Source organism: Condylostylus longicornis, unplaced genomic scaffold (assembly GCF_029603195.1).
Source record: "Condylostylus longicornis isolate FDR11 unplaced genomic scaffold, ASM2960319v2 ptg000081l, whole genome shotgun sequence".
NCBI lineage: Eukaryota > Metazoa > Arthropoda > Insecta > Diptera > Dolichopodidae > Condylostylus > Condylostylus longicornis.
In genome coordinates, this window is record NW_026578049.1 from 3,527,962 (window position 1) to 3,545,181 (window position 17,220).

Below are 17,220 nucleotides of genomic sequence, written 5' to 3' on the forward strand. Positions count from 1 at the left end.
AAAAAGTTTCGAAAAAAACATTTACTACATTTTATAAGTTTATTTTTCAAAATATAAGAATTAAAGTTTTGAAATAAACAAAATTCTTTAATAAAAGAAAATTTTAAATTAATAATTTCATAGTTTAATTAATTTTAATTAAAAAAAAATGTATTCATTAATACCGTGAAAAATTAAATGTTTTTATAATTGTAATAAAAGAACAATAAATGAAGAATTATAATAAAAGAAATTTTGTAATAAATTGTTACAAAATTAAAGGAATTTTAATAAATTTTTATAAAAAAATTTTGTATTGGATTTTTGTATTGTTAAATTTACAAAATAAGTAACAAGTTACTTATTTTGTATTAATATTTTGATTTTTCAATTTCAATGTACTATTGTAATAGACGAATATATCTTTGATCTTGAACGAGTTGATTCATTTTATGCGAAAATGTTGGAAAATCCTTAAATAAAAATAAAAAAAAACCATATTAAACATTTATTGAGCAAAAAGAAAGATACTTACGGTTGACAAACATATTTCTTCTACAAATTTTAAATTATTCGTGAATCCAACTGATAAAAATGATTCATGAAGTTTATTGATATTGACTTGGCCCATATCGAATAATACTTGAAGCAATAGCTCTTGATGTATTGCACCTTCAGGTATTAACATTAAATTCAATAATGCATATTGAAATGATTGTAATAAATTTGATTTAAAAAAATCTCTATAATATAATTGCCAACGTTCATTTAAATTTTGTAATGATATCAAAATTGTTCGAACTAAATGTGGATCATTTGAACAATTTACTAAACCTCTTCCATATGATGTTAAAATTGTTGATAATTGTTCAGAACGTTGTGGTAATTCATCAGGTAATGTTACAAAATCACTTGCACCAGGCGAAAATCCTCTTTGAGCTTGAGATTTAAAGAAATATTGCCAACGGTGTTGTAAAATTCTAAAAAAACAAAACGAAAACAAATATTTATTAACGAAAAAAAAATAATTACTAAACTTTTTTTATTTACCCATCAAATAATGCATATAATGCGTATGATATTTCAGCATAATCCATTAAATTTTTATCATGCAATAGTAAAGGTAAAACGTGGTCTAAAGACAATGTCAAAATCGATGGAATTAACGACATTGTTGAATTTCCCGGTTGTTCTACAACTAACAAAACCATTTGTAAAATGTTTTCTATTGACTTTAAACGACGCACCGATAACTGCTCCCTATATTATGAAACATTTTTAATTACTAGAAAATTTTATAAACAAAATAAATACCTTATTGTTGAATCAATGAATATAGTAAGCATTTCCCGAACAAAACTTATACCTAACTGCATTTGAAGTGTTCTTAAAACACTTAAGCAAAATTCTGACACACTGGCAGTGATTTCATTACTTACAGATCCGTAGTAATTAAATATAGATAACGCCATTGATATAATAGGCTGAAATAAAAGAAAAATAACAAAAAGAAATTATGAGCTAGTCATCAATGGTTTACCTTAACTGCATTAGTTAACATTTGTTTCACAGCCGTACTGCTTTCTCGAAAATAATCTAAAACCTCTTTTAAAATTGGTAAAATAGAAGTTGTTATAGTTATAATCTTCTGTTCTTGGCCATTACCCATCGTTGTGTAGTCTAGATCAGTAAAGTCATTGGATATACATTTAATGTACTCCTGTAAAGCTATGTTTCTTTTTTCAAAATCTTGTTGTTGACTGGGAACATTTTGCCATGGCAAAGTAAGACAATTTATAACAGTTTCATATATGGCGCAAATAACAGGTTTAGGTAAATGAGCTAGAACGGGACCACATTGAATGAGCTGCGTTATTGAATAACATTCAATCATAAATCGAGGTTTTATTACTGATGATATACTAAGAAGTAGTTGAGCTAAAAATATTTACAACATAATTAAATCAGAACAATTAAAGATTAAAAAAAATATTTACCTGCACATAATGACACAATTCGAGATTTTTGTTTAGAGCTTGGCAATAAAATTGAACCTACGTTCTCTATCAATTGTTTCAGTTCAGTTTCAGATTTCAAAAGAGGAGACAACGGGAGGAGACAACGAATGGCTGATAAAGTTTGAGCAAATCTAAAAGGAATAAAAAAATACAATATTAAAAATATACTATAAATATTTCACATTTTATACATACAATTCTACAAAATCAGACATCAACGGGGAATTTTCGCAATTGAGGCAATGTATTTTATTACTACTTAAAAATTTTACAGTATATAATAAACATTGGGTCATTTGTAATAAATTTTCTGAATATTTTCCAGAACCACCTTCAAGTACAGGTGCTAAACGAACTAATGTTTGACAAAGTGATGATAGATCGCGTAAATTACTATGTATAAAATGGCACTTTGTTTGATCATTTAAATCAATTGATGTATTATTATCAATTGATTTTTCTAATAATATTAATGTTTCAAATGGTCGTTGCCAATCATTGAAAACTTGTTCAAATACTGGAATTGGTCTTCCCTCAGCAACATATGCTATAACTTCAATACAAAGATTCAAATAATGTTGCCATTCAGTCTCCATCTATTTTAAAAAAATTATATGATAAATATTGTTATCTCCAATAATGTAAATTATTTTAAAATAAAACTTACATCTTCATCGAGGGTCTCGTTATCTAAAGTATCTAGTTCTTGTTCTTGATCAAATCTAAATTGCATTTTCTTTAAAATTCCACCAACAAGTAAATGCATTATTTCAGAGTAACGACCAAAAGACGTGGGAATTAAGGCTCTAATTATCGGCGACCATATTTCCAATCTTTCAGTAAAAGCTAGAGCTCCATTACCTAAAAATTTTTTATCGAAATTTATTTGCTGTTTACAATTTATTACGCATTTTAAAAGAATATTTGTTTGATCTTACGTACCTACAAATGTATAATTATATAAAGATAATAGTAATGAAGGAAATGTTTGCTCGTCAGCAACTAGTGTGACACAACATTTATCTGTGTACAGTCTTAACAGTTCAGTAAATCTGTCTTGATAAACTTCACTTGATTTATATAAATTACTATTATCTAATAAGTCTTTTATGCCCATCATTATAACTTGAGGTGATGGTATAGCACGTTGAAGATAAAATAATTCATTAATTACAGATATTGCAGAGCGACTAATTTTTTCACTTTGTTGATCACGCCACTTGCTTAAATTGAAAATATTCAATAAGAAGTAGTCGGAGATCAAATTATCTAAAGGAATCCATGAGAAAAAATGCTGAATACATGATAATAGATCTCGCGTCGAATTACTAAAAAAAATTTGTTAATATATTTCGTATCCAAAAAATTAAATTTAATATTAATTACTGCAATTGATTGTCATTTGGCAGTGATGCAACCATTACGGGATCTACATTAATATTAGAATTTAAAAGAATATCAGTTCCATTGAAATAATTAACTGTGATGGCTAAAAATTTATCTAATATATCGATAATTTCCGGTAAACACAATGAAATACTAAAATAAAAAAAAAATTTAATTTAAATGTAATTTAAAATATTTAATTTAAAATACCAATAACCATGAAAATATTAAAATATAATGCTCACCATGATTGAAAATACTTCTTTCTATCTGTAGGTAAATCATCCTTTAAACTAACAACCTCTTCAGAAGTAGTTTTCAATAATGTAATTCCTAATGAAAATTTATTCTGTGTTAATTGAATAACATGCGTTATATATGCTGGATGTTCATCCGGAAATTCACGTTTGCCAATTAAGGCAATTAATTGAGCTATAGTATTTCTTTGTCGACGAGGATAGCTACCATCTATTGGTAAATTTGCATAAAATCTCCATAATTGCTCTCTAAGAGTATTACGATCCAATGATTTTAAGGTTGACCATTTACGAACTATAGCATGTTCTAATGTTGATGCAGTAAAAAACCATAAATATTGATTTGTAGAGGTAGTATTATCTGTTAAGCTAACTAAACATTCATGAACCGATTCAGCACTATTTTTATATGTTATTAATTGTGTTTCAATTTCTCTTTTACGGATGTTATTTGTATTCGAAAGATAAAATTCATTCAATAATCCTTCCACTATAGATAGCGATAGTGGTGTAACCTAGAAATATACATTCCATAGATTTATAACTTTATTAAATTTTGAATAACAAAAAATGAAAATTTTGAGTATTTATTTAAAATTTCTTATTTTGAATTTTAAAGTACATTAACAAAAAAACAAAAGAATCAAAGCAGGAAACGAAACGGAGGTCATATTCTCATATAGATTATAGGCAATGATGAATAATCCATGATTAAAATATGGCGATATTCTCCAAATAAAAATAAGAACGAACTTAAGTATGTATCAACATATTCATGTACATACACATTATGTATCTACACATACAATATACAAAAATAATCTTCTATATCTTTCATATTGTAAACATAGAATGAAAAATAAATTATACTATAAAATATTTTCTTTGTGCACTCATATTAGGCAATTTAAGTTAAATATGACCTTATAAATTGAAAATTTACAAAATTTCAATTTTCCAATACTAAAGTGGGTAGCGAGCGAGTAGTTAATAAGGTAGAAAATGAAAAGGGTGTTAGCCAATTTTTTTTTTCTTTACCTCAACTTCTAAATATATGCTAAAATTTAATTTAACTTTACATAAACTAATATCAATTTGTATTCTAAATAACATAGTTCGATGTACTTACATTACAACATAAAAATAAATGTAATTAAAAAATATTTACTCACCATTTTTAATTGGAAAACGCAATTTGTACCAAAACTGATTATGTTTTGTTTAATTTTAAGTTTTTCCAAATATTCAAAATATTTTAATAATCTCGAAACATGAATAATGTCTTTTTATTATTTAATTTTTGAAATTCTTATGAATAAATATACTTAGAACTAATGGAAAATTTATTTTTGTTTAAAAAAAATAATAGTCTTGAACTTGATTTGAGAAAAATCTGAAGCAATAGAAAAAATTTCTTATCTTTTCGCTCATTCAATAGTCTGACATTTAATTTTTGACAATTTGTAAACAAAACAAAAAAAAGAGCTACTAGATTTAAAAAAAAAAAACTATGACACGTCGTAACTCGCCACACACGTTTGAAAAAAAGTGCATATAAAAACAAGGACCATTTTCTGAGTTTCTATTGCATACTAATGAACTATTAACTCTATTTTTCACTAATTAAACATATTTTTATCATGACTTTGTTGTGAAGCAATGTTTCCAATACATTTAATTTTGAGGGGGTGACGATTAACAAAAAAAAGTTAAGGAGAAAATAAAAAACTCACCATACAATTACATCCTAAATTTTTCAACATTGAACTACCACACACAAGTTCAACTAAACATAAAAAAAATTTGCTTACAACAATGCTTCTAGTATAAGGAAAATATTAACAGGAAAGCAGTAAATAAATATATTAATTATAGAGGCGGTTATAACACAGCTGCTAAATTAAACCTAATACAATTAAAAATAGTACAAAGCAATAGAAATTGATTTTATGTAATTTTCGTGCTTCCACAGCATATCATTGACATGCCAAACCGTTATTGTACTTTTTCTTTTGAGGTTTGCAAATAGCTCAATAGCCCGCACTGAGTCAAATATTATATGCTATCTTGGTAGTAAAGAAATTTGATTTAAGAAGTTAAATCGAATCGACAACGGTACTTTACTTTATTTTGAAAAGTATTATTAGGAACGTACATAATTTGTTTCTATGTTTATGTATTAGGTATTATTATTTTCATATTTATTAGTTTGTTACGGCAGAAATTTATAATTTTTATTTACAATATTATATAAACATTGTTAAATTTTTTATATACAGTTAAAAGACTTTGAAAAATTTGATTTAACTGCAGTAAGATATTAATTGAATGCACCCACGAACAAATATTTTTGTTAGAAACGAAATGTGCGATTCTCATATCTAACTCTTTGGTATTTACATCCATAAAATGCAATTTGTAACTTATTTAAGGTAAGAATTTAAAATTTAATTATAAAATCATTATTTAAAGTTATTATTATAATAAACATAAGTAAATTACGTTTATTTTTTAAGGTACATATAATTATAAGGAAATGGATAATAAAATTTTACTAGACTTTAGGTTATCAAAAGGTTGTGGATTAGAATTCATAAAATTAAGCAGACTTTAGAGGAATACGTCCTTAGAGGGCCAATTAGTTGGCCAATTGCTATTGCGACTCTATGCCTTAGAGTACATATTTTTTAAATGAATTTTAATATTAATTATTTTCCTATTTAAATATGTTACAATGTTACTGCATTTTCGAGCTAAAAATTGTATTTAAATTTTTTGTTGAAAACTTATTTTAAATTTTGTAAAAAGAACTGTACAATTATAAGTTTGTTAAACAATGTACATGATAGACAAATTTTGTCATTCATGATCGTTTCGCTTAGTTCGTTGATTTGAGGTTTATGAAATATAATGGTCAGAAAAAATTTTTTTATTAATAAAACACTTTTCACTAAATAAATTCTAAATTTAGAAATTTTTAAGAAAGTCAAATATAATATATTTTTTATTTAATTAAAACCAAATTTTAGTTAAGTTTTAAAAGAATAAATTAATAATATCCGATTTACATTGATCAACATATTTAAGACTTCATTATACCTCAGTAAAACTGGTACCGCTCTTATTTAATAAAATCTTGAAGTTTAAAATTTTCTAGTCAACAAATGAATATTGCTCAATAACAGGTTATATAAATTAATTGAATAAATCTAAAGTGCAAAATCTGAAAAAAACAGCACATTCAAAAATTAGAGATATGCTTTAGATTCTAAATGAATTTTTTGGTTTTTTTGTTTTATAACTACTGCAAAAATATAATTTAAAAAAACTTAACAGGAAAATATTGGATATTTTTAGAAGAATTACTCGAGTATGTTACAAATTTTTTCATTTCATAATTAATTTCATTTTTTCATTTCTCCTTCGTAAAACTATTATCCCTTTCATTTAATAACTTCTTAAAATTCAGAATTTTCTGGTCAACAAAATGAATATTAGTCTTTAATAACATTTTGCACATTTTTAATATGAAACAGGTCATATAAAACTTAATTCATATAGAACTTAGTATATTCATATAGAGCTTTAATATATTTTTAAGGATTAGAATTACTAAAGGGCTAAATAATTACTTGCCCTTCAATAATTGTTAAAACTTTTACAGCTTTATTAATTAATTATTTGTTATTAGAAGATAATTTAAGATAATCATGATTTTTGACAATATGCAAAATGCGTAGGTAAGTTTAATTAATAACTAAATTTTTTTTTATACTTTATTATGGCAAATATTTTTTATTTTCAAAAATTCTTCGTCTACACAATAATTCTAAATATATATATATATATACATGTATATATATATATATATATATATATATATATACATATATCATAATATGGTGAAAAAATATTAATTATATGTAGTTAAAATACATAAAAGTTGATATTATACTCTTATACAAAATATAATTTTATTTATAGAAACATAAAATAATTTTATTTATTATGCACATGCAAATGTGTACATATATATGTAATTAACTTTTACGTTTTAATTATATTTTGTTTCAAATAAATTTTTCAAATTCTAAATTTCATATTTTTATCTATTAAAACAAAAAAATTTTTTTTTAACATTCCCTTTTGAAAAATAGAAAGTTTTACCTTTAACAATTTTTGTATTGTTTTTTTTTCTTTCTTAATTATATTTATTTTGAAATTTGTTAAAAATATTAACATTTCCTTATTTAAATTTATTACCTAAAAAGATTTTTCAATTAATTAATTAAGATATAATTAGCGAGCGAAGTTTAGATGTTATTGAAAATTTGATAATTTCATTTATTTATTTTTTTAAATTATATCTTAATAGACTACTGAAATAATTTTTATGTAATAAATTATAAATTTGTTCAAACTAGGAAATTATACAATTTTAAGTTTTATATTATTTTTTTTTTGCTTAAATTTCAATTAATAAGTACATACATAAATAAAATATAATTTGCTTTTTTTTTCAATACAATTTCAAATATTTAAGGTACAGATTTTTTTTGTACTCTTAATTTATATATTAATATTTGAATGAACATTGCATAAATCTATTTCGTACATAATTATATTAAATAAATTTGTTTATAAAGAATTCAACAAAATATTGAATGAATAAAATAATTCATTAAGTTTTTTTTTTTGAATGCCCTTACAAACTATGCTATATAGCAATGTTTATGAAATATATTTTTTTACGAAAAAAAATTTCAAAGAAAAAATAATATTATAAATATTAAGTTATTTTATATAATAATATATGAAAATAGATTTAGAAACAGTTTGATAAATCAAAATTTTAGAAAATTAATTTAAAAGAATAAATCATGCATGATGCAAACATACAACATACACGGTCAAATCATTTCATAAAATTTTCAATATTTTAATTAAAATTTCTTAAATTTTATTAATATTTATGTTTTAATAATGAAATATCTATGTATTTCATATTTAATATAAATTACAATTATGTTTTATATTTTATTACATATAATTTATACAGTTATATGAAATTTAGAATAAAATATTTAAAAAACAAAAAATTTAATAATAAAAGAAATAAGTAATTATTGAAAATCAGTTTATAATCATTTAAAGAAGGAAATTGTAATGTAAGATAATTAATGTAAATAATACATGTATATATATATATATATATATATGTGTAAAATAAAATAAAAAAAATGCGTTGAATAATTTAATTAATAAAATGAAAAAAAAAAAAAAATTAAAAAATAGACTAGAAAAAAGCTCAATTTTTAATAATAAAATTTCTAAGAACAAGAACAAAAAAAGAATTACTTTTATATTTCAATAATTATAAATATTAGATTAGTTTTTAAATTTTGTTTTCTTAATTTAAATGGTGTCATAAAACTCATTAACCACTTCTTGTTTTTTAATTGCAATCATTTATTTTAAAAACTTACAATCTAAAAAGAGAAAATTTGTTTTTTTTTTTGTTGTTTTTTTAATTTTTTCGAAATATTTATAAGTAAAAGCATGTTTAAAATGTAATATTTTATGTTATTAAAATATAATTACATATTTAATAACATAATTTATATTATTAAGAGTATAATATTTAATTGATAATAAATTCGTTGTTAAAAGAAATTAAAAGAAAAAAAAAACATAAATAATTAATTAAATTTTCAAAATTGCACACATCTTTTATTAATAACTTTAATTATTATATTAAAAAAAAAAAATGAATTACTTTATGACCCAGAAACAGAGAATTTCAATTAAAATTTTAATATAAATTGAATATTAATTTTTTCGATTGTTTTTTTATTTCTTTTTATTTTGTAAAAATAATTCAATAGATTGCATATAATTTTAATATTTTTCATTTAAAAAATTTTTATTTTTAATTTAACAGTTCACATTTATTTTTATAACATTTATGTAATCATGATTTTATAAAAATTTTCCTTCTCGTTGTTTTTGTTCTTAAAAATAAAAATTTTAAATACACACATAATTGATTAAAACGCTAGTAATATAACTGTTTGGTGAATACAATTACAAAAATTAAATAAATTTTAAATACAATCAAAACATTGATAATCTTTTCATTTCAACTGTTTCTAGGCCATTTTGTTAGAAAAATAAAAATAAAAATCAATTTAACACAGCAAACTTTTAAAAATATTACATTTTTTTTTCGGTTTTTAATTTTAGATTTATATTATAAATTATATAACATGTACGTTTTTCTGTGATGTTAATTAATAAAAAAATATTTTATTATAGTTGGTATTTTTTTATAGATTTTTAATTTCGATTTCATGAATAGAAATAATATGTTCAATACAATAGCGCGTATAATATTGTTTACATATTGTACATATTATATAATAGTTATAAAATATAATTTAAAAAATACATAAATCTTAAATTTTGATAATTAAATTTTTAGAAGTTTAAAATTGAATTATTTTTAACGTGTTCAATTAAAATTTCGTTTTTTTTTTGTTTCTAAACTATTATGAAAAAAAATTCGATCAATTGACAAAAAGAAAAATAAGTATAAAAAATATAAAACTCCCATTTATTTTTTAGGTTGTTGTTTTTGCTTTTGTTGTTGATTTTGCTGTTTTCCACTGTTATTACCACCACCTTGTCCACCTTGTTGCTGTTTTTGTTGTTGACCAGCTGCCTGTTTACCAGATTGTTGTGGTTTTCCTGGTCCTTGAGGTTGGTTTTGTTGTGGTAACTGAATGGGCGGTGAAGTTGGAGTTGGTGCTGCAGCTGCATTCGAAGGAACAGGTACACCAGGTGAAGCAGGATTTGGGGAAGTTGGCGTTGAAGGTTGTTTATTAGGAGAAGCTGAATTTTGTTGATCGGATTGACTGCTAGTCCTTTCTTTTGATTTCTGTTGCTCACTTTGACTGTTAGTTCTTTGTTTTTGTTGCTCGGATTGACTATTAGTTCTTTGTTTCTGTTTTTGCTGCTGTTGTTGTTTTTGTTGTTCAGATTGACTATTGGTTCGCTCCTTTTGTTTTTGTTGCTGTTGTTGCTTCTGTTGCTCAGATTGACTATTAGTGCGCTCCTTTTGTTTTTGTTGCTCAGATTGACTATTAGTGCGCTCCTTTTGTTTTTGTTGCTGTTGTTGCTTCTGTTGCTCGGATTGGCTATTAGTGCGTTCTTTTTGCTTTTGCTGTTGTTGCTGCTTTTGTTGCTCAGATTGGCTATTAGTGCGCTCTTTTTGTTTTTGCTGTTGTTGTTGCTTCTGTTGCTCGGATTGACTATTGGTGCGCTCTTTTGGTCTTTGTTGCTGTTGTTGCCTCTGTTGCTCGGATTGACTGTTAGTTCTTTCTTTTTGCTTTTGTTGTTGCTGCTTTTGCTGCTCAGATTGACTAGTAGTTCGTTCTTTTTGTTGTTGTGGTGGCTGCTTTTGCTGCTCAGATTGACTAGTAGTTCGTTCTTTTTGTTGTTGTGGTGGCTGCTGTTTTTGCTGCTCTGATTGACTACTAGTTCTTTCTTTAGATTTTTGTTGTTGCTGTTGCTTTTGTTCCGATTGGCTATTTGTTCGTTCTTTGTGTTTTTGTTGTTGCTGTTGCTTTTGTTGCTCAGATTGACTAGTAGTACGTTCTTTTGCATTCTGTTGCTGCTGTTTTTGCTGCTCAGACTGACTAGCAGTTCTCTCTTTTGGCTTTTCATGTTGCTTTTGTTGTTCTGATTGGCTGCTAGTTCTTTCTTTAGACTTCTGTTGCTGCTGTTGTTTTTGTTGTTCAGATTGACTATTAGTTCGTTCTTTCTGTTTTTGCTGCTGCTGCTTTTGCTGTTCCGACTGACTAGTAGTCCTTTCTTTAGGTTTTTCTTGCTGTTGCTTTTGTTGCTCTGATTGACTATTAGTTCGTTCTTTTTGCTTTTGCTGCTGTTGCTGCTTTTGCTGTTCTGACTGACTAGTAGTCCTTTCTTTAGGTTTTTCTTGCTGTTGCTTTTGCTGCTCTGATTGACTGCTAGTCCTTTCTTTAGCTTTTTGCTGCTGTTTTTGTTGCTCCGATTGACTTGACGTTCTCTCCTTTTGTTTTGGTTGTTCAGCAGTTTTCTGTCCTTCAGTTTGTTGTTGAGGCCCAGGTGATTTTGATTTGTCTTTAGGTGCCTGAGCTTGTGATTGTGGTCCTGGAGATTTTGCTTTCGGTTGACCAGATTGTTGTGGACCTGGTGACTTAGCTTTTTGTCCTGATGGAGGACCTGGTGATTTAGACTTAGCTTTCTGTTGTTCACCTCTGCTTTGTGGTCCTGGTGATTTTGCTTTTTGGTTATTGGCTTGAATTGGTTTTATTTCAGCTTTTTTTAATGATTCTTCAACTTGGGTTGGCTCTTTAGATGGTTCTTTTTTGGATTCTTCTGGTATTTTAGGAACTTCTTTAGGTGGTTCTTCAATTTTAGGAGCTTCTTTAATTTGTTCTTGAAGCTTGGGAGCTTGTTTAATTTGATCTTCCAATTTGGGAGATTTCTCAGGCTGTTCTTGCTTGTTGGGGGCCTCTTTGGATGATTCCTGTTTTGGAATTTCTTTGGGCGGGTCTTGAGGTTTGGGGGTTTGTTTAGGTTGCTCTTGGGATTTGGGAGCTTCTTTGGATTGTTCTTGGGATTTAGCAGGTCCAGAAGGCAGTTCTTGTGTCTTCGGAACTTCTTTAACTTTTTCTTCTATTTTGGGAGATTCTTTGACTTGATCTTGTAATTTAGGAGATTCTGATGATTTCAGAGGTTCTTTTGGTTGTTCTGAAGGCTTTACAGCTTCCTTAGGTTGCTCTTGCGGTTTAGAAATTTCTTTGGGTAGTTCTTGCAATTTAGGAGTTTCTTTACCCCTATCTTCTGGTTTAGTAACCTCTTGTGTTTTAGCAACTTCTTTGATTTGTTCCTGCAATTTGGGAGTTTCTTTTGGCAATACTTCCAATTTTGGAACTGCTTTGGCTTTTTCATCAGCTTTTACTTGCTCTTGGGATTTAGATTTTTCTTGTTGTTGTCCTTGTGGTTTAGAAATATCTTTAGCTTGCTCAGTGACTTTGACTTGTTCACTAGGTAAGTCTTTTGGTTTTCCTTGCTCTTTTGGTGTTACTTTGGAGTTCTCTTTGGACTGTTCTTGGGACTTTTCACCTTCTTTAGGATGTTCTTGTGGTTTAGAAGCTTCTTTAGACGGTTCTTTCTGTTTATTCGCTTCCTTAGATTGAGCTTGCTGCTTCGGTCCTTCTTTAGATTTTTGATTTTTATTATGTTTAGCATCTTCTTTAGGTTTTTCTTGAGTTTTTATAGGTTCTTGTTGTTTAACCCCTTCTTTAGATGGTTCTTGTTTCTTGGAAGCTCCTTGTTCTTGCTTTTTGGGTCCCTCTTTCGGTGATTCAATGACAGTATCTTTCTTTTTACCTTGATTATCCTTTTTCTTTTCCTCACCTTTTACTTTTTCATTTTGTTTTTTATTTTGATCTTGTTTTTTATTATCTTGTTTTTGATTTGATTTTTGTTGCTTCTGTGATTTCGATTCGCCTGCTTCTTTTGGCTTCTGTTGATTAGGCTTTTCTTGAGTAACAGCTTTTTTAGCCTCCTCCTTAGTCTCTGAAACTTTTCCAACAATTTCATCTTTTGATGCATCCTCGAAATTTTCCACAAGCATTGGAACATCATCATCTTCTGTTGCATTGTTGTTCATTGATTTACCTGCAGCAGCATTAGCAAGACGTCTCAACTGAGCAACAGTGTCTTGTCCTAATTGAGGTAAAATTTCTGGTAGCATTTCCATTACCTTTTTGTTTTCGCCATGTCCAGTTATTGCAAAAGTATTAGCCGATAAGGAAGCTTGAGCTTTTGGATTATTAAAGTGGATAACACTTAAATCATCTTTGATTATGTTAACTTCTTCAATACCAGGTATATTACTAACAGCAAGTTTTTTTAATGAGCTTTGTAATTTTTTATCATCGGTAGCTGCTGTTTGATGTACAACCTTCTTCTTACGACGTGGGGTACCTTTACCACCGATTCTCACTTGCGATTGCAAACGTTTTAATTTATCAGAATTCATATTAATTTTTTTTCTTTGTTTTAAAAGCTTTAATTTTTAAATTTTATGTCCACTAAATTGAAATTCCGGATAAATTTTTAAGGAATATTCTAAAATACAATTTAAAAATAAATGTAATTATTCGAATTCTATAAAACTAAATTATTAAAATTTTACCATATAATATTCTATATAAGGTGAATTTTTTTAATTGAACTTACTTTACGGCGAAAAATATTTCTTGGTTGGGATGCACCGTTTTTCCTTTTATCTCTTATTAAAAACTATTCTATCAATAGAATTCATTTGTTATTTGCAAACTTTTTTAATTTAAAAAAATATAAATTTTTAAGTTTAATATAAAGCTGAAATTTAAATTTAATATAGAATTAAATTAAAAATTGAAGTTTCTATTGAATAATAAAATCCGGTGCACGTGTTTCACAAGTTATTGTACCCAACGATGGGAGAAAAGAAAGAATTTTCGCAAAGTAAAATAAAATTGTAAGATTCGATATTGTATAGTTATATTTTAGGAAAATACATTTAAATGAAAAAGAGAAAAGATTTTTCTTTCTAATTTTTCGTTATAAAAATAGAACATTTTTCTGTTTTTCTTGTTGTGCTTTCTAGAAGACATCTTGGTTGCTGTCAAGATTTTTTTTAAGGGCGAATATATTTTCACCGCGTAATATGAATATTATATTGATGTCAAAATTTACATACATAAATTGATAATGATCTATAATGATCTTTTTGGTTACATGATTTATCAATCATTTGTCCTGTTTCCAGATTGTATTTCAAAGCAAAAAGATTTGCGTAAAAAGCTTTATAAAATTACTGTTTTTAACCGTTTTTTTTTAGTTTCATATTTTAAAACTCAAAATTTTGATTTTTGATTTGAAATTTTAGCTTACAAACTGAATAATCATTTGATTATAAACTTTATATGAATACATGTTTGAAAAATGACGGTCAGCTTCAACCATGCTTACTTAAAATATTTACTAATAAAAATTATTTAAATTTAGTTATACAAATTTTGAAATCTATAATCTTTCGATCAGGTTAAATAATTGATGATAACATAAATATTTAATATGAATTTATTTAATATTATTTTATTAGTTAGCATTTAACATTATTATTATATTATAGTGTATCATAATAATATATAATTGGGTTTGGAATCATTGTTTTTATCATTTACATTTTTCTGAACCTATCATTCATTTTCGGTGTCATCATTAAAGCTTTTAAGGGTAGTACATACATGTACGTACATTGTATAAGATTTGTTGACTTTTATAAATTGATAATTTCTATTTTGCCTATTTCACGACGGTAGCAAAAAAAAAAACTTAATGTTAAAACATAATTAACGTAATTTGCAGACAGTCTAAATTATATTTGCATACACACAAACTACATACATACAATCAAAATTATAATTTGACTTTGAAATTTTTTCTCTTTCTTTTCGGTATAACGCAGAAATAGATAAAATTTTTAGCGGAAATGTTTCAATTATATTGGCATTGGATGGGCGCTAATAAAATATATATATGTAGGTATTTTTAATAAAAAATATAAGTACATATTTGTACATAAACGCCCTTACAAAGTTTTTAAAATATTTTTATTAAAGAACAAAAATACAATGCATACATTTAGAACCTGACCCCAATGCATACATTTAGAACCTGCGAATTATGGCATTTTATTTATTACCCAGTTTACACAAAATTAATAAACTTTTCATTGACTTTTTAATACTTATAAATTTCGTTTTCAATTAGAACTACATTATAATAATGAATATTATGTTATATTGCATAAGTGTCTTGACTCTTTTTTAGATAAATAACAGCGTACTGCATATTAGCATATTGTAATAACACACAATATACTAATGAATATAATACTAGGTATTAATATGAAAAACTTCCTTTTGGCTAATACAGCCAAAATTTTTTTTTACAGCCAAATACCTTTTATACTTTAGAGATCAAATTTTGTAGCTAATAAAAAGAAGTTGACATCGGGATCTCTTACAGCTCGTTGGGTTATTTTAGAGTTGAGTTTTTAGTTTAAATAATTTGATACAAATAAAAATGTTAAAAAAATCGACAAGTGAAGTTAAAATAAAATTTTGTATTTTGTTTTTGTTTATTAAGTTGGTGTAAGAGAGCCTATTAATATAATAACAGCGCCAATAACTAATTTCTGGATTACTGCGTTGTCTGAAGTATCATGCATTCCGATTATCGCAACGAATGTGATTTTTGATCAAATATGTCGAATCCATTAATATCCAGGCTTAGAATAGGAAGTAAATAATGTAATGGGAATTGTATAATATTTATTTGGATGGAATACTTATTTAAATACTAGTAGATATTTATATTATACAAAATTATTACCTACCAATCTATTAATATTGCATACAACTCAGGAATAGTCCCTTTCATTTTCTTCATTTTGAAAGTTGTACATACATAAATACTGGCACTTCTCCGATTGCTTATTAGTGATTTCTTATTTTGAGACTTTCTGTGCAAAGTTAAGAACAAGATACTTTGAATATCTTCAACACAATCCTTGTGTCTTTTGCCATGATTATTTTGTTTCAGCTGGGTCGTTAAAATTGAAATTTCATAACTAGATTTAGGCTTAAATGAAACGTTTCGATTTTTCTATGACAAAGATATTTTGGACTTTGTCAATTCCTTAATTATTTTTAAAAAGTTATCTGCTAACTGCATACTTTTACTGGATGTAATAGTTTAACTGGATGCTTTAACATTATAAAATTACAATGCTTCATTTCTCGGAGAAATAAACCTTGAATCATTTTACCAATATTGAGAAAAACAAGAAAGGCGAAAAAAAATTTTAAATGTTTAAAACTGAAAACGTCTTATTTTTCAATATTTCATTTTGACAATATTGATTTTAATGTCCTAAGTATCACATTAAAAACACTGCATCAACGCAGTCTCTTTGTGGTGTGGTCTGTACTGTAGTGTTGTGTGCTTTACAAAAATGCGCACTCTATCGGTTTTTTGCTATATAAAGTTAAAATTTATTTAAGCAACAGGTATCTGAAACAAAATATGTATGAATGAGTAAATAACTATTGAAATTTAGGATTTGAACTACTACTACCGGCTTATTTAGTAGACCGGACTCCGGCGGTAGATTCTATAAAGTATGTGAACGTACTGCCTGACTATTATCTGAGTAATAGGTAAATTAGTATTTTAGTAAATTAAGTCAAAAACTGTAATAAAACTAGTAGAATTCCTTACAATAATATTTTATATTGAAATTAATTTGTATTGGAACCATATTGAATTGTATTTTGCATTGAACGTTTTTGATTTGGCGTCAGTATTTTTTAAGAAAAAAATTTTTATACTTACTCTTATATTAGTAGTTCTAACATATGTTTGTCACATCATTCGCTTTACATAATACTGAGCTATCAAATTTTTTAAAATTTCTT

General features: G+C 26.0%; 2 protein-coding genes across 3 annotated transcripts; both read right to left on the reverse strand.

The window, feature by feature from the left end:
- Nucleotides 1-239: 239 nt before the first annotated feature.
- On the reverse strand, nt 240-4,948 carry LOC129613185 (exportin-6-A). Its single transcript, XM_055527150.1, has 12 exons — nt 4,813-4,948; nt 3,629-4,155; nt 3,384-3,536; nt 2,940-3,325; nt 2,665-2,858; nt 2,193-2,593; nt 1,977-2,128; nt 1,520-1,917; nt 1,294-1,463; nt 1,030-1,239; nt 515-959; nt 240-452 (listed from the first exon to the last, which is right to left on the reverse strand). Exons 1-12 carry the CDS (start codon nt 4,813-4,815, stop codon nt 381-383), a joined length of 3,111 nt encoding a protein of 1,036 aa, XP_055383125.1. The 5' UTR covers nt 4,816-4,948; the 3' UTR covers nt 240-380.
- Nucleotides 4,949-9,624: 4,676 nt separating this feature from the next.
- On the reverse strand, nt 9,625-16,316 carry LOC129613279 (putative uncharacterized protein DDB_G0271606). 2 transcript variants are annotated; one of them, XM_055527278.1, is made up of 2 exons: nt 16,140-16,316; nt 9,625-13,819 (listed from the first exon to the last, which is right to left on the reverse strand). In XM_055527278.1, exon 2 carries the CDS (start codon nt 13,728-13,730, stop codon nt 10,254-10,256), a length of 3,477 nt encoding a protein of 1,158 aa, XP_055383253.1. In that variant the 5' UTR covers nt 13,731-13,819; nt 16,140-16,316; the 3' UTR covers nt 9,625-10,253. The 2 variants fall into 2 exon arrangements, with proteins under 2 accessions (XP_055383253.1, XP_055383251.1); XM_055527276.1 differs by lacking the exon at nt 16,140-16,316 and adding an exon at nt 13,931-14,224.
- Between the last annotated feature and the right edge of the window lie 904 nt (nt 16,317-17,220).

Coding starts and splice junctions, on each gene's coding strand:
- LOC129613279 (XM_055527278.1), bottom strand. CDS start 13,730: ATGAATTCTGATAAATTAAAACGTTTGCAATCGCAAGTGAGAATCGGT.
- LOC129613185 (XM_055527150.1), bottom strand. Junction 1,464..1,519: donor TGTTAACTAATGCAGTTAAG/GTAAACCATTGA, acceptor CTTTTATTTCAG/CCTATTATATCAATGGCGTT. Junction 1,240..1,293: donor TTCATTGATTCAACAATAAG/GTATTTATTTTG, acceptor TTCATAATATAG/GGAGCAGTTATCGGTGCGTC.